This window comes from Cynocephalus volans, chromosome 5 (genome assembly GCF_027409185.1).
Source record: "Cynocephalus volans isolate mCynVol1 chromosome 5, mCynVol1.pri, whole genome shotgun sequence".
NCBI classification, from domain to species: Eukaryota; Metazoa; Chordata; class Mammalia; order Dermoptera; family Cynocephalidae; genus Cynocephalus; species Cynocephalus volans.
Genome location: NC_084464.1, coordinates 21177509 through 21194376, shown reverse-complemented (window position 1 = coordinate 21194376; position 16868 = coordinate 21177509). Strand labels below are relative to the sequence as shown.

Here is a 16868-nt window from a genome sequence, read left to right as displayed (position 1 = left end):
TTCTTCTTATTTGGGGAGAGAAACAAGCAAGCAGACAAAAGCTTGTCTAGTCTTTGCCAGGCATATAGTAGATATTTAATAAATGTTCAAGAAGGAAATAAAAGACTGAGTAAGGGCTATGTTTGAGTGTACATGCTTATTCATGGAGTCCCAAGGATTTTATCTATATTAATTTCCTTGATGATCTCATACAGTCTCAGGATTTTACATACTGTGTATGAACTGATGACTCAACTGCTCCTCTGAATTTCTCTGTATATCTGATTTTCATGTGGATAATTCCTCTTGTATATCTAAAATGCTTTATAAACTTTGCATCCCAAACCCAAATTTCTGAACTTTTCCCCAAAACCTGTAATTCATCCCCATCAATAAAAGACAACTCCATCCTTTCAGGTGATCAGGCCAAAAATGTTGACTCCCTTTTCTTTTAAATGCCACATCAAATCCTATAGTAAATGCTGTGAGCTCTACCTTTAAAATGTATTCAGAATTTAATCACTTCCACTGCTATCATCATGGCCCAAGTTTCCATGGTCAGTGTTCTAAAACCCTAGATTATAAAATAGGTTTCTAAATGTTCTGACTGGTCTTTCTGCTTTCACTCTTGCCAGTGCAATCTATTCTGAACATACCAGCCAGAGTAAACTGCTGAGATAGAAATTAAACCATATCATTCCCTCTGTTCAGCACCCTTTGTGGCCTCCCATCTCACGCAGAGAAAAACCCACATTCCTTATAACGGGCTACAAGACCCTTCTCGACATCTCCCCAACCCCCTTCACTGTCTGAGCTCATCTGCTGTCTTCCTCTTAACTCATTCCACCACTCAAGACACACAGGTCTCCTTGATGGTCCTCCAGCATGGCAGGCACTTTGTACTTGCTCGTGGATAAGCATGACATTCCTCCATTCAAGCCTCAACCTGCCTTCCTCACCTACCTCAGACTGTGCTCAAGTGTTATCTTTCAGTATTTAACACTGGAACCCCCTCTTCAACACCACCAGACTCTCTCTAACCTTTCCCTGCTTTATTTTATGCTGCTTTCTTATTATCATCTAGAATAACTTATTTGTGGTTTTCAAGTAATTCTTTTTAGGCTGTTTATCCCCACCACTAAAATGTAAGCTCCAAAGAAATGACTGTTTTCTGTTGATTTGGTTTTTTTTCCAGTGCTAAATTAGTAATATCTGGAATGTTTTCAGGCATGTAATAAGCTTTCAATAAACACTTGTTGAATAAATGAATAAACGTGTATATATCTCTGCCAAAGAGAGTCAGGAATAGTTTCATAAAGCAGTTACCTGTGAACTCAGTTTGATGGAAGAGGCTTTGAGGCCTGGGAGAGCATTGGAAGCTCAAAGAACTGTAGAACGTGTGTTCTGGGAGGCATCGTGACACAGTAACTCAATATGCCAACTCTACAAGTCTGGATGTCACAGATCATCACAGGTTCTGAAAACTCCTAATGGCAGGAGCTGTGTTTGTTTCTGTTCATCACGGTATCCCCAGCTCTTACCACAATGTCTAGCACATAGTAGGCACTCAAATATTTGTTGAATGAACAAAGTGAATAAATGAAACTAATATCGAATAGTATATTTGATTTTGGCCCTCTGGGCACTTTTTATGAAAATATACCAGCATTAAATAGAATATCACTTTCTGATTCTCATAAGCATCAACTCAATAACCCATCAATAACTAGTGCTTTTTCTAGTATTTTACTAATATTTATTTAATCCTAACAACAACATGTAATGTAAGTGCTCTTTTATCCCCATTTTATATATCAGGAAACGGGAGCACAGAGAGGTTAGGTAAGTTACCCAATACCACACAGCAGAGCTGACTCCTGAGATTTTAGGAGTCTTGGTTAACAAATACCTGCTTGTTCATGAACTTTAGGTGATTATAGGACAGTTCAGACGCAGCCCCGGCTCCTATGGTTTTGCATTCTGCTACTTTCCACAACTCTGCAAGTACGGCCGCACCACTCGGCGGTGGAATGCTGGTGCACGTTGTAGGTACCTCCGTGCACACCCAGACCTGCTGTTCTCGACCCCAATCAACATGTTCGCCTTCGAGTGCATTTCAAGCGTACCACGTCCGCCAAATAAAAAAGCAAGCACACGTTGTTAAGGCTAAAGAGGAGGGAAGGTCATGCAACACTCACACAACTCTGCGTTTTCCGACGCCTTTCACTCTGCCACACCAAAAATATAAAAAAACCCAGGATCCAAGATCCCATACATTCTGGTCACAATGAACTGTTGAGTAAACTAACCATTGGTGCCATTCGCTGAGAAGCCCGTGGAATAAAACCCTCCGGAGGAAGCGACGCCTGAGATACAATCTCCTGCCCAGAACCGTTGTGGGTACTGAGAGGCCCCGACCCCATCTCAAAAGGAACCCACCTCATTCCCTATACCCAGAAGCCCGACATCCTGCAAACCCACCTGAGCAAGATCCACTCCCCCTGAAAACATGCTTCAAAACCACGGAGACCAATGAAAAGCAGGCCCAGTGTCTCGTCCTCCACGTCGCCGCCGGCTCCCCAGGCTCCCGCGGCCATCGCTGCCTTCCGGGGCGGCGGCTGGGCCTGCAAATCGCCGCCCACCGGGCAGGGGGCGCCGCGACCGCGCGAGAGAAGCCACACGCCGGGGAAGGGGCCCGCAAGGCTCCAGGGTCGAGGTCGGAGTCGGGGTCAGGGTGGGGGAGGGGAGAGGCGGGAAGGCGGAGGCGAGAAGCCCCGAGGCTGGGAGCGCGCGCGGCAGCGGCAGGGGCGCGATCCCGAGGGGGCGGGGAAGCGCGGGCGTGCGCGCGCCGGGCGTGGGTGCGGGTGGGGTGAGTAGAGCGGGCGCCGCGGGAGCGCGGGGCAGAGAGACGCCGGCCACCCTGGAGCGCGCATCGCCGGCCGCCGGGTCGCCGTGCCGCAGCCACCCAGGGTCATGCTGAGTGCGGGCCGCCGTCGCCGCCGCGGCTCTTTCTTGCTCTCCCTCCTCGACCCGCGCGCTCGGCGGGAAAGGGTCGCGCGGGCAGTGGCGCGGGCGCTGCGGGCTCGACCGCTGGAACCCGCCGCTCTCGAGGAGGTGGGCCGGCCCGCGGGGGCGCGCGGCGGGGCTCGGGAACTTTGTCCCGCTCCCCGGCTGCCGCCCCGGCGCCTCGAGGTGGCCGCTGGCGTCCAGCCCCCTGTGGCGGGCGCCCGGGATGCCCGAGGAGCCGCCCCTGCCCCTGCCTCGGCGCGCACACCCCGGGGGTGTGTCCCGTGCCCGCCCCAGCCTCCCTGCGGTCGCACACTGGGGTCGGGGCGGGTTCCATCGCGCTCCCGCGTGGAGGGGCCTCTGGCTGCTCTTTGCAGCGACTCCTCTCCCTGCCGGGACTCCGGCTCTTGACGCTTTCTCCTGGACGTTCAGCTCTGTTCCTGGAGAGCGTGTGTGCGTCCCTGTCCCCGTGTGTCCTCCTGTCCGAGGAACCGCTGGGGAGTTTCAGCAGCTGAGCCGGGTTCTTTGACTGCAGAAGAGAAAATGTGCTTTGGCAGCTCAGAGAAGCCGTCCTAGGCGAAGTGCGCGCCCTGCGTTTGTCCCCAGTGATCCCTGTCCTGTCTTTGCCTCTCTGCTCTCCCATACGCTCCCTCTGCACTTGCTGAGATACGCTGAGCTCCTTTCTTTTCCCAATCTCGGACACTAAGCCTAGATCTTGCTCTGGCTACTCTTTGAGGCACATACTGTCCTCCTGATTGTGTGTGAAGCTGTTTCTGACTAAGTCCTCTAAATTTTCAACCTTTCCCACCCCACCCACGGCAGCTCATATGCCCCTGGCCCGCTTCATTGTGTTTTCTCTTTAGCATTTATTGTTTAGCATACTACATGTCTTTTATTTATGTTGTTTACTGGACGTCTCCCCCACCAGAATGTAAGTTTCAGGACACCGATTTTTGTCATTACGTTCACTGCTATATTTCCAGTACCTAGACAGTGCCTGGCACATAGTAGGTGCTCAATAACTATTCCTTGAGTTCACCCAATAAAGCAAAATACTTTGTGCTCATGCACGAGTGGGAACCAGCAATGCAAGTACGGGGATTATCAGTTGACGGTGGTAATGAGGAGAATCTCAAGAGAAGTTTGGGAGGAGGTCTCCTCTTGGACAGGAGGGACAACATTTGGTGACCTTCAGTGATCAGTATAGGTGGCCATCTCTCATGCCTGGTCTGTCACTTCATGCTCTTGACACCGTGGAGTTGAATTCGTAAATGAATTAGTGAGTCAGTTCAGAGAGACACCCTTTTGAATCCATGTCCAATATGAACTGTGTCTTAAGCTATCTCTGCCAATTAGTCTCATTATTCTAAAATAATGTTTTCCTTCAGATTTCCTTTTGTTTCTCCGTTTCTGTCCTGTGACTTTATGGCAATGGTTTGTTATTAGTCTGGGCAAGTGTGTTTATTATAATTGAAGACAAACTGCTTAATAAAATTTCCATGGGGAGGTTTTTGAAGGTGATGTAATTATAGCTGTAACTATCCAAGTTCAGCAGTTCTGTGATTACCATTTTGTCCAGAGGGGTAGTAGACGTTAGAGCTCAAAAGGAAATGAAAGACAAGTTTGGCTTTGAAATTAAAACCAATCAACCAAACAGACATAAATGAAAGATACATTGTTCTTTTGATCATAAGTTATATTTGTAGTAGATTTTACCTTGATTCCACTTAAAATGTCAAGGCTTTTTAAAAAATTTCTATTCCTAGAAAGTGTAGCATTTTCAAGGAGTATAAAATCCATTTTTAAAGTATACAGTTTGGTAAATTTAATTTTTGGTTCTTCAACAAATGGTTGCAATTTAATCCAGTTTCCTTCAAATCATTTTAATCAGTTTGGGGGTTCAGGTTCTTTCATGGTCTGAAAGAGACTGTGGAAAATTTAAGTGGATCTATCTCATATATCTAGTTATGTACAGAAAACAAGATCCTGCTCTTCAGGGTTGTCATTTCTATTGGACAGTGAAATATGTACCATCTAACGTGACATGTTTAGGAAACCTGTGATAAAAGGAAAGAAGTTGCACTGGAAACTTATTTAGTGGCCCAACATGGTGAAAATATAACATCAGTAGCTCATCAGTATTTTCTCCTTGATCAAAGTAGAATATCACAGGTGTTTCACTGATTCTGTCAATGAACCATTCTAATAAATTATTGATTTAAATGTAACATTTAAAACCGAACAGTTTAATAACTGTTGAGCATAACTTGTTCTGGAAGTGAGGTGGCAGTTTAGGGCTTGAGATTTGGGGTCATTCATCGGTTTGAATTCCAACACCAACATTTAACTGTATGACCTGGGTCTCAGTGTTTTTTCCAGAAAAGATGATATTATTTCATAAGTTTGCTGAGACGAACGAATAAGATGGTGCACTTTGTGTGTCTAGTGTGGTGCTTGGAGTGCCCAGTGGATATTACCTCGCACGGTGATGCGTGTTCTTCTTTCTTCATATCTGTTTTCAGTTGAGACGCTTCAGAGTGATGTCTCTGATTCACTTCATACCTCTCTGTCCCTTACGTGATCTTAATATGTATCTAGTATTGCTCTATATCAGAATTTTCCAATAGAAATACAGTGTAAACCAGATATGTAATTTTCAATTTCCACATATGTAATTGTCACATTAAAGATGAAGAGACAGCTGAAATTAAAATTTAATTAATTTTAATTTTATTTAACCTAATTCATGCAAATATTATTTGAACGTGGAATTAATGCCAAACAAAAAGGTTAGTGAGATATTTTACATTCTTTTTATCATGTAAAATGTTAGAAATTTAGGGCTGGCCCCGTGGCTCACTTGGGAGAGTGTGGCGCTGGTAGTGCCGAGGCCACGGGTTCGGATCCTATATAGGGATGGCCGGTGCGCTCACTGGCTGAGCGTGGTGCAGACCACACCGTGCCGGGGGTTTGGTCAAAAAAAAAAAAATCTGAGAAATTTGGTATGTATTCTATAGTTAATGGCACATCTCAGTTCAGGCTAGTCACATTTCATTTGCTCACTAGCCACACGTGGTTAGAGGCTCAGGATCTTGCTCGTACTCTGGCTCTGGCTCTGGCTCTGGCTCTGGCTCTGGCTCTGACTCTTTCTCTTCCTCTGGATCTTGCTCCTGCTCTTGATCTTCCTCTGGCTTGGGCTCTGGCTCTTGCTCTGAGTCAGGCTCTGGCTCTTGTTCTGGCTCTAAATCTTGCTCTTGCTCTGGCTTGGGCTCCGGATCTTGCTCAGGCTCTGGCTCTGGCAGTGGAGGTCGAGCTGGCGCTGGAGCTGAAGATGTCTTTAGCTCTTGGGACAGTTGTTCAGCCTGGGCAGAAGCTGGAACTGGAGGGACAACAACTGAAAATATCAACATGAGTTTCAATGTCTCTTCCAATGACACTGTCTTTCTGAGAAGCCCAAGTCCAGAGACCCAGCCTCAGGAAGTCTTCCCATACTGCAGAACACTGCATGATTGTTCTGAGTACTCACTGCCCCTGTCCCCAGCCTGCTTCTGGAAACTCTGCTCTGTGTGGCCAAGCCCAGACCCCTCCGCAAACCCTCACAAGCACCCACCCTCTTCCTCCTCACACTCAGTCTCCGCCTCACTGGGCTCCAGGTGCTCCAGTTTCTCCAGCTGGGCCAGAAGATCAGCCTTGAGCTCCACCTCTGAACCTGGCAGATTGACGTGTATATAGGCCAACAGAAACTTCAAAGAAGGAAATTCAGGAGGCTCGTGGAAATCAATGGAATAGAATTCCAGCCAGATCTTTAGGATGGAGGACATGGCGCTGGGGGGAGACAGGTGGGCAGCAGCATCAGAGGCCTGGCCTAACCCTATATGCTGCCCTCCCAGGGCTCCCGAGTGAGCTGCAGTCTTGTACCCTCTGCCCCTGCCTCTTCCATAGACCAGCCCCTCGAATGTCCACCCCCAGTATGACAGCCCTGGCAGAGATGGGCCTGGCAACCTAGGAGGGGCTGGGAAAAGCCTCCGTGGGGGGAGCCTTCAATTTCCCTGCAGGGAAATCCTGAGCCCTCAGCCCTGTAGCAGGAATCATAAGATGTGTGGGAGTCAGAGATCTGCCAGCTCCCCCATCCACAGGCCCCCCCACACCACACACAGTTCTGTGGAGATGGGAGCCCCTCCATCTGCACCCAAACCCCACTCACCATTTTAGCTGCTCCAGGGGTCCGCCATCCCCATGATAATCCGAAATGATGCTTCTGTATCTAGAGGAGACCAGGGCAGTGTCACATCTACCATATGGTGGCACTACCTGCTCCTCATGTATATTGTGGTTGTCTGACCTCTGACTAGAATGGAAACCCAGTAGTGCAGGGAATATAGTCTCCTCGGTTCATTGGAATATGGTCAGTGCCCAGAAAGTCACTGCACATAGTGTGACTTCAGATATGTTTGTTGAAGGAATAAACCCCAACCGACTACTCCCAAGATATCTAGGTGCACCTGAAGCCCCCTGCCAGCCCCCGGTCTCCCTGCTTTGAATACTCCCAGAAGCCTACAGATAGGATCTCAAATGTGAAAACTGTGAAGCCCAAGTCAACGAGGTCAGTGAGGGTGTGACAGAGACTTCCTCGTGGGGGGGCAGGAATCCTGAGTGAGGACGACCGTGGCCCCTCCAGCAGAACTTTCCACAGGGCTGGACTCAGGAGCAGCACTTTCCATGGGGGACCCACTGGAGCTTGTTCCTGTTACCACCCACCAAACACAGGTGGCAGCTGAGGCTCAGAGGGGTGTGGTGACAGTCCCAAGACTCACAGCTGGGAGGCGGCTGAGTGACACTGTGTGATCGAGGGACAGAGTGCTCACCTGAGGAAAAGCAGATCCAGCGCCTGCTGGGGAGTGGCGAAGTTCCTGTAGCTTAGCAGAAACGTGTGCACATAGGAGTCATTGCCACGCATGACAGTGGGCACCAGGTACTCCACCCACTTTTGCAGGGTGCCTGCCGGGACAGGCCACAACATGTGGGTGGCATCTGGGCTTGGGGAAGATTTCTCTTCACTCTAGGACAGGACAGGGAAGAGATGCACAGTGACAGCACCGTGAACCCCCAGGAAGGAAGGGGCCGGAGGCCAGTCTTAACCCCAGGGAGGACATGAGAAGACAGCCTGAGGGCCCAGGGTTCATGTACAGGGTGGTGGTTGCCACCCCGGTGGTCCCCTTTCACCCTCTAACCATGACCTGAGGTGTGAACACACCAGGACCAGCAGGTTTATAAAAGCCCACCCTCTGCCCCTGCCCAGGGAGGTTGTCCCATGTCCCCATTCCCCCCACATGCAGGAGGAACTTGTGCGGTCACCCAGGGAGGCTCACAGTGCTGGCCTGGCCTGGCCTGGCCCTCCTTCCCCTGGGACACCTGACGTTACCTTTGGGGACCTCCTGCCAAATGGCCACAGGAGTCCAGGGCGAGGGCTGACCCAGCGCCGGAAGCAGCGGACAAGCCTCTCAGCACAGGGCCTCCTGGGTCTACCACCCCGGGACCTTGGGATACAGCACAACATCTCACTCTGCCTGTGGCCAAGTGAGCTGGGGAAGGGGCTGTGTATAGAATGTGGGTGCCAGGTCACCGAGTTCCGAGTTCTGTTGGGGTCTGTTCTCAAGGAAGTGAGGTCACTTCCTGGTACCTCATTTCCTGAACCCCTCCTCTGTGTAAAAGACTGCAAGTGCCCCTCTCGGTACCTGACTGCTGACCCTCCTTCCCCATGACCTCTCTCTGTTGCCCACACTTCCACCAACACTGCCTGATCGCACCCCTGTGCAAGGCCTGGGTGCAGCCAGCATCACAGCTTGGAGGAGATACATGTAGGTTCAGCCCCAGCTCCTCCTTCTTATCACTTATGTGACCCTGGACAAGCCACTGTGATTCTCAGGACCTCCCCAGTCTCCCCTTCTGCACAGCGGTGATCATTCTAGAATCTCCTTCCTACGGATGTCATCAGGCATATGTGTGCAAACATCCCTGAAACCTATGACCAGTGTCACATGTAGCTAACGAACAAAACTAGAGATAAAAATCCATGGTGTGGAAGGTAGCATGGAATACGACTAATGACAGGTCTGGTTTCTGTCATATAATCTTGAAACTGTTGCTTTTGCTTTTGGCCTGTTTTCCCTGTCTGCACCATAATTTTTATTACCAAATTTTACACATAAGCAAAGATGTATAGAGTCTGAGTGAAAAACAGCCGGCTACAGAGCGGCAGTCTTGTCAGTAACCAGTGACATCTTCTTGCATGGTCTTTCTCTCGGACTTTCTTCTTTCCAGATCCTACTTGGGTGGATTAATCTAGTACAGGTGACTAATCATACCCATTTGCATAAGGATCTTTCAAAGTTGCACGATCAGGTTTTACAGATGAGGAAACTGACAGATTTAACTAACTTCCTGGGCACCGGGGGCAGGCCCATCTTTTGAAACTAGATCTGTGCGATTGAGACAGAGATGAGGCGGAGGGGGCTGGGGGCACTCAGCTCCTGGCTGAGGCTTGCCAACTATTATTTTCAAACCCAAGTCTGGCTGCTTCCCCCTAAATAAAAATAAAGCACCCCAAAAGTCAAATGTCGGTGAACACGGAAGTAAGACTTTATTCAGGAACATCAGTGACCTGAGGAGAGATGTTGGGCTGACCCATCTCTCTAGTAAGCCTGAAGGAGAAGGGCCAGGCTAAAGCCATCTCAGACACTCAGGTTTACCGAGGGGTTTCTAAAGAGGGGGTGAGGGAATGGAATGTGGGAAACGAAAAGCAGGAGGGAGGGGATGTGAGCTACAGGAGTTTCATGCAGGGAGCCAAGTGCAAGTTCTCACCAAGGGTCCATCTGGCCTCTGCTCCCAGACCCTCAGGTCCTGCTGGAGGGGTGGAATCCACATAGCTTTACTGATGTCTCCCTTGATTTCTCAGGGTCTGGATAGTATGTGCCTCCCAGCAAGTTTGCAGCTTCAGGCTGGCTGGAAAACAACTTTACATTTATGTAAATAATGTCACCCCATAACCAAGGCTCAAAATATCAAATAGCCATGGGAAAAGAGGGAACTGAGAGAAATGCATGCTAAGAATAAAAACTGAGTATCTTAAAAATCTTTTAGAGTCTGTGAGGTTTTAGGTCCCAATATGGCTTCAGTCCTCGTCATTCCAACATGATTACAAAGTCCTGGCTCTTTCCTGAATGTTTCAAGTACCCAAGACAGTGCTGGGCCAAGGTATTTGCTCAAAACATGCTGGTTCAATTGTTTTACCACATCTGGAAGTAGGATGGACAGAGCTCAGCCATAATTTTTTCAACAAGTGGGAGAAGACAGTGGTCATAGGGGGTAGTGTTTGTGCGTGTTGGTAAGTGTGGGGATGATGGGGGTGATGAGAACAACAAGTGAAATTATTGTTAGGGATAGGGGTAGGTTTATTAATTTTACTTGGAGTTGCACCAAATTTTTGGTTCCTAAGGCCAATGGATCACTTCTATCCTTTAAAGGTAAGAAAGCCATAGTTTTAGGTATGGTTATAAGAATTAGCAGTTCTTGAGGTCTTTCTTGGTAAACAAGGGGTTTTGAGTCTCTGTTGTCAGGTTCACAGCCTCATGTTTTGTTTAAACTATATTTACAGTAAAGGGGCCCTAGAACTGTTCTGGGGTTGAGGGATAGGAGCAGAAGTGGGATAATATGTATGGGTGTCAGGGAGCTCTCTCGCGTGAGGGATGGTTTGATGCTGCTGATGTGGTGTGTGAGAGCACCTCGTTGTGTTGTGATTAGTATAAATAGGGTGTATAGGGCCATGATTAGCATGTTGAGTCCTATGAGGATAATTATAATATTTGATCAGGAGAATGATGTTATTATTACAAGTAATTCTCCAACTAGGTTGATGGTGGGAGGGCTAGATTTGTCAGGGAGGCTCATAGTCATCACGTTGCTATTAGGGGGAGGAGTGTTTGCAGTCCGTGGGCTAGGATTACAGTTCGACGGTGGGCGTGTTCGTAGTTGGAGTTTGCAAGACAGAATAGGAGGGATGATGTAAGCCCATGAGCAATTATTAGGGCTGTGGCTCCTGTGAATCCTCAGGGTATCTGGATTAGGATGGCTATGATTACTAGGGCTATGTGGCTGGTGGACGAGTAGGCAATGAGGGATTTTAGGTCTGTCCCACGTAGGCAGATAGAGCTTGTTATGATCATTACTCATAGGGAGAGAACAAGGAAGGGGTAGGTTAGGGAGCTTGCTGGGGGTTTAGAATGATGGTGAAATCGCATCATTCCTGTCCCCCTAGTTTTAGGAGGATGGCTGCGAGAACTATGAATCCGGTGATAGGGGCTTCTACGTGTGCTTTTGGTAGTCAGAGGGGAAGTCCGTAGAGTGGTATTTTTACTATGAATGCTGTTATTCATGCTGTTCATAGGAGGGTGTTGGATCACGAGGGTAGGGGTGTTTGGGTTCAATGTTGAAGCAACAGTAGGTTTAATGAGCCAGTGGAGTTGAGGTTAGTGCAATTAGCAGTGGCATGGAGCCAAAGAGGGTGTAGAATAGGAAGTAGAGTCCTGCATTTAATCGTTCTGGTTGGTTGCCTCATCGGGTGATGACAATCAGGGTTGGGATTATTGTTGCTTCAAATAGAATGTAGAACATGATCAGTTCTGTGGCAGGAAATGTTATGATTAGGAGAATTTGCAGTGAGGTTCATGTGAGGATACAGAGTTTTGTTTGAATAAGTGTTTCTTTGGAGAGGTGGTGTTGGCTCGGGATAATTATTAAGGGGAGGAGTCAGGTTGTTAGTACTAGAAGGGGGCTGAGATGGGGTCTGAGAAGAAGCTTAATGATGTGGTTGTGCTATTCTCATTGTTGTGGTTCAAGAAAAGAAGAGTGAAGAGGCTAAGCAGCAGGCTGTGGGTTGTTGAGTCGATTCAGATTATGTTATTGTTGGACGAACATGTGGTGGGGTGAGTGTGATTGTGGGGGTGAGTATGATTGTGGGGGTGAGTATGATTGTGGGGATAATAAGCTTTAGCATTGTAGGAGGTTAAGGTTTTGTACATGGTCTAGGCCATAAGTGTCAGAGATCATTACTAGAAGTCCACAAATACCACCTGGGCTCACATGACTGGATCCAATCTGCTTTCAGAAACTGACCTGGGGGAGTTTGGTGGGAAGAGGTGGGAGCAGCCACTTTGTGAAATAACAGTACCTGTGGAAGTCACACATGCAGGAGAGACCAGCTCGCAGAGACAGCAGGAAACAAACCTGGGAAGATTAACACATCTGTGATTACATATTTGTGTATTGTTTTGTAACGGGCTGGCTGGTATTGGGATCTGAACCCTTCACCTTCGTGTTACGAGGATGCGCTCTGACTGAGCTAACCGGCCAGTCCACATATCTGTAAATATGAAAATAATGTAGGCTTTTAAAAAGCTTTTTCTAGGGCCGGCCCGTGGCTCACTCGGGAGAGTGCGGTGCTGATATCACCAAGGCTATGGGTTCGGATCCCTATATAGGGATGGCTGGTTGTTCACTTCGGAGAGCGTGGTGCTGACAACACCAAGTCAAGACTTGAGATCCCCTTACCGGTCATCTTTTAAAAATAAAAAAGATTAAAAAAAAGCTTTTTCTTCATTATTATAGTTATAATAACAGCAAAAAAACAAAGGAAAGGAAAAGAAATTTACTATTTACTATTACGGTTTACTCCCTCCTTCCCCAGAATATCATGATCTTGATGCTAAGCCACATGAGTTAAAAAACAAACAAAAAAAGAACCTGAGGTCAGCTGGGGTCCCAAGTCAGCTGAGGCACACACAGTGTGATTGATTTGTAGCCACTGATTTGGGGGAAGGAGAGTGGGGAGGGGAAGGAGGGACCCGTGCAGTGAATGGCAAGGAATTATGGACTTTCTTGACCAAAACGATAACCACCATTCTCCTCTTCAACATATTATTGATACCACTGTCTCAATATAACATCGCAGGTATCAACTTTCCAGGTATTATTACATTGACTGTTCACAGTAAACACATCCTTCCTCTCTAAATGGCACAGCAAGCCCTCCAGTTCACCCCCAAGTGTTTGCTGAGCACCCAAGATCTGCCAGTTGCCAGGAGGGTCCCAACAGAAGGAAGGCACAGTCCTTGTCCTTGAGGGGTTTAGGGTGTTGTTAAGGAGATAAGGTGTGTTTACACTAAAGGAAGTTCAAGCCAAAGGATGATGATTTGAGTCAATGGAATAAAAGGGCCACTTGAAATAAAAGGAAAGCATGAGCCCTAAATCAAATCTTAATGTTAAAATAAATTCCAAGGACTGGGCTGTGATCACTTGGGAGAGCGTGGTGCTGACAACACCAAGTCAAGGGGTTGGAGCCCCTTACTGGTCATCTTTTGAAAAAAAAAAAAAATCCCAGAGGGACCACTTATTTTGATGCTAAAGAAAATAAAGCATAGGTGTACAATTTTATAATCTCGGAGTGGAGACCATCTTTCTCACCATGATGCAAACCCCAGGAGTCATAATGAGAAGACTACCAAAAAGAAATATAATAAAAGAAAAAAAGTAAAAAATGAAAACAATAATAAAATTTAAAAAATGAAAAGACTATCAAGATTGACCACAGTAAAATTAAAAATAAAATCTTCTGGATGACCAACCCTATTATGATATGGTAAAAAGGAAAACTGCGGGGGGTGGATCTTTGCAACTCATATGGGAAACTTCTGATTTCCCTAACATACAAGAAGTTCTTACAATTCAGCAGAAAAAAATAAAATCAAAATGGTCTTAGGTCAGCAAAGAGGAAATCCAATGGCCAGTGAACACCTAAATGCTTAACAGTAATTACAAAAATTCAACTTGAAATAACACTGAGATTTTTTTCACTTAATAGGTGAATAATTATTATTATCGAATGTTGATTTAATTTTTTTGGCAGCTGGCCAGTACAGGAATTGAACTCTGGACCTTGGTGTTATTGGCACCACGCTCTAGCCAACTGAGCTAACCACCAGCCCTTTAAGTGTTGATATTATCCAGTGTTAACTATGCTGTGACGGAATAGGTACCTTGGATGGAAATATAAATTGATAATACCAGTACTACCCTTAAACAGGGAGAGAGGGGCCTTCCTGTACTTTAGAGGACCCCCTTCTGGCCCTCATCTATGCAGCCTTCCACATGGGTAGGAAGATTCGATGAGGTTCAGACAACAGGTCCCCCTGGAGCCATCTCCTTTTAGACCAGTTATAGCTTTAGCTGCATCTATTCTTCCTGCCTTCTAGATAAGATTTATTAAGATTCCCACTCAGGGCTATCTGGTTAGCTCTCTATGTTAGAGTGTGGTGCTGATAACAACAAGGTCAAGGCTTTGGATCCTCATACAGGCCAAATCCAATCCCCCCCCCCAAATCCCCAATCATTAAATTACCCCTGATTCCTGACAGCATCCAATCCAGAGCAAAGCCTCACAGACTTAAAGCTTCCCCAAATCATCTAACACAGCCGATATCCCATATTAAGTCCTTTTTACCTTTCCATACTGGGACACCCTGTGGTTCCCCAATGGTGTGCATTCTCCTTTCTTGCAGTGAGTTTCTTGCTGGGACTTAATAAACCCAACTTTGTTTAACCATAGGTGTGTTCCTGGAGGGCACTGATAAGCCAATTAACTTACAAAAGGGGCAGGAGGGAGTGTCATTATTCCATAAACTCTAGATCTGCTTTTATACATCCTGTCTTGCTTTTGCTCATAGACCTACATTGCTTTATCTTCTAGTGATTTGAACATATTATCATAATTGATATCTTTACCTTTTATAATTCTTTTTGGCTTAAGGTCAATTTTGTTGGCTGGCTGGTTAGCTCAGTTGATTAGAGTGCAGTGGTAAACACCAAGGTCAAGGGTTCAGATCCCCGAACTGGGCAGCTGACAAGAAATAATAATAATGATATAACTATGCAGATTTGGAGGAAGTTAACTTTCTCATGGTTCTATATTTTTCCACTTTTTTACTCTCAGCGTATAAGTATGCTTTAGATGTGTCTCTTAAAAATATAAATTTTAAAATATAATTAAATGAGGAAATGGAAATAGTAGAAATAACTAGAAATTTAAAAATATAAATTTTAGTGCAGGCTGGTTAGCTCAGTTGATTTAGAGCACAGCCTTGTAACACCAAGGATAAGAGTTCGGATCCCCATACTAGCCAACTACCACAAAAAAAAAAAAAAAAAGGAAAATATAAATTTTAATGTTATCCTTGAGTTACAGTCCACTCACATTTAGTGTAAATAGGTGAATTGTATTTCTCTGGTTGGTTGGTTTTTGGCAACTGGCTAGTGCAGGGATTTGAACACTTGACCTTGGTGTCATGACACCCCATTCTGGGTTTTATTGTACCGTAAACTTTATGGTTTTTTGTTTTCCTATTTTATGGTTTTTTCCTTCTTTTATGCTTCATTTTGCATCTATATATTTTAATTCACCTTTCTTTACTAGGTTAGAAGTTATGTATCCAATTTCTGTTCTTTTTGCAGTAATCCTAGCAATTACAGCACACCTTCTTCTGTTAAGGTGCCCCTGAATATATACCACTTTCTTCAGAAATTCCTTCAGTTGAGGGTCTACAGGTGAACTCTTGTATTTTTTATTTGTTCTGAAAATGTCTATTTTGTTCTCACTCAGCTGCCAAAGTAAGTCACTGATGTTCACTGGCTTCAGTTTCCTTAGCTATAAAATGGGGTTAATAACTTGTATTAATAGAATTCTTAGGGAACTCAGCATAACTCAGATAAAAGTTGCAAACATACTATGAAGTACCAACTTTATATATATCTATGTTTCATAAATTATGTATGTGATAAATACTGCATATACATATACATGAAAAACATTTTTAGTAGCAGGACTGATAAGCAGCCAGGAGGAGAGATGTGTGCAGACAAATTCAATTGTCCTTATGGCTCCTTCCAGTTTTGAAGTGACAAGATTCTAGGTGTCTGTCTGCAGGAGGAGTTCCCACCCCTGCCTGCTTAGTTACACATCTCCTGTTCCTGTCCCATGTCCATCCAGAATTCTTCACCCCTCTTTTCTTCTTATGTGAATCTACTGATATTTCAAGACCCAGTGCAAATGTGACTCTGTCTTGTGGTTCTCAACCCTGAATGGACTCTGGATCACCTAGGGAGGTTGAAAAAATGCAGATTCAGCATTTCAGACTAATGTAATTAAATCTGAATCTGATTGAACATTAGTCATGTTTTTTTCCTGTTTTTCTATTGGGTTTATTTTCCTAATTGCTTTGTAGAAATGTATGATATATTCTGACGCTAATATTTTAATTGTTTTCTGTATTTACAGAAAGACCCTATGATGCTGATGATGTCCTAACTTGGTAAAAATCTTTGAGAGCAGCTATTAACAGAGCATTCCAACACAAAGTCATAGCCTGTAGTTAACTCTGTTGCTAGATACTTGCCCTAGAAAATATATTCACATATACACATAAACACACATTCATACCTAAATATAGGCATGAATTAAGGACAGCATAACACATAAAAACATCATACACTTATTAAATTGAAAAAGACTACAGGTATGTGGCAATGTTAGAGGGAGCTCCTTTTCACAAGACTAGGTTAAGCATCAGGTCTTAGACATAGAAACTACAATCAAAGTTTATTAAGTAAAAATAATATTTTTGAATTTTTTTTTTTATCAGAAAGGAAAATTATACCCTATATGATTTTTTGTTTTTAGTGGCCAACTCATGTAACTGTGGCTAGAGGGGAGATGGAAATAGTTCTTAAATAAAACAACCACTAGTAAAAATAAAATAAGACACCATTGTATAGCC

The 16868-nt window shown here is 45.5% G+C and overlaps 1 protein-coding gene and 1 long non-coding RNA gene across 5 annotated transcripts in view; both read right to left on the bottom strand.

Annotated features, from left to right (window-relative positions):
- Positions 1-5755: 5755 nt before the first annotated feature.
- LOC134378057 (protein TsetseEP-like) lies at positions 5756-7908 on the bottom strand. The gene is made up of 4 exons (XM_063096981.1): positions 7851-7908; positions 7190-7249; positions 6596-6810; positions 5756-6364 (listed from the first exon to the last, which is right to left on the bottom strand). Exons 3-4 carry the CDS (start codon positions 6804-6806, stop codon positions 6048-6050), a joined length of 528 nt encoding a protein of 175 aa, XP_062953051.1. The 5' UTR covers positions 6807-6810; positions 7190-7249; positions 7851-7908; the 3' UTR covers positions 5756-6047.
- Positions 7909-7935: 27 nt separating this feature from the next.
- LOC134378064 (uncharacterized) overlaps positions 7936-16868 on the bottom strand; it is a 38913-nt gene continuing 29980 nt past the window's right edge. For 2 of the 4 annotated variants that reach the window (XR_010023609.1, XR_010023611.1), the window contains exons 5-7: positions 12212-12267; positions 9847-9987; positions 7936-8044 (exon numbers count right to left, since the gene is read on the bottom strand). This is a non-coding gene — a long non-coding RNA (uncharacterized LOC134378064). Of the gene's footprint in view, positions 8045-9846; positions 9999-12211; positions 12268-16868 lie in introns of all 4 variants that reach the window. The other 2 variants (XR_010023610.1, XR_010023612.1) reach the window with 2 other exon arrangements.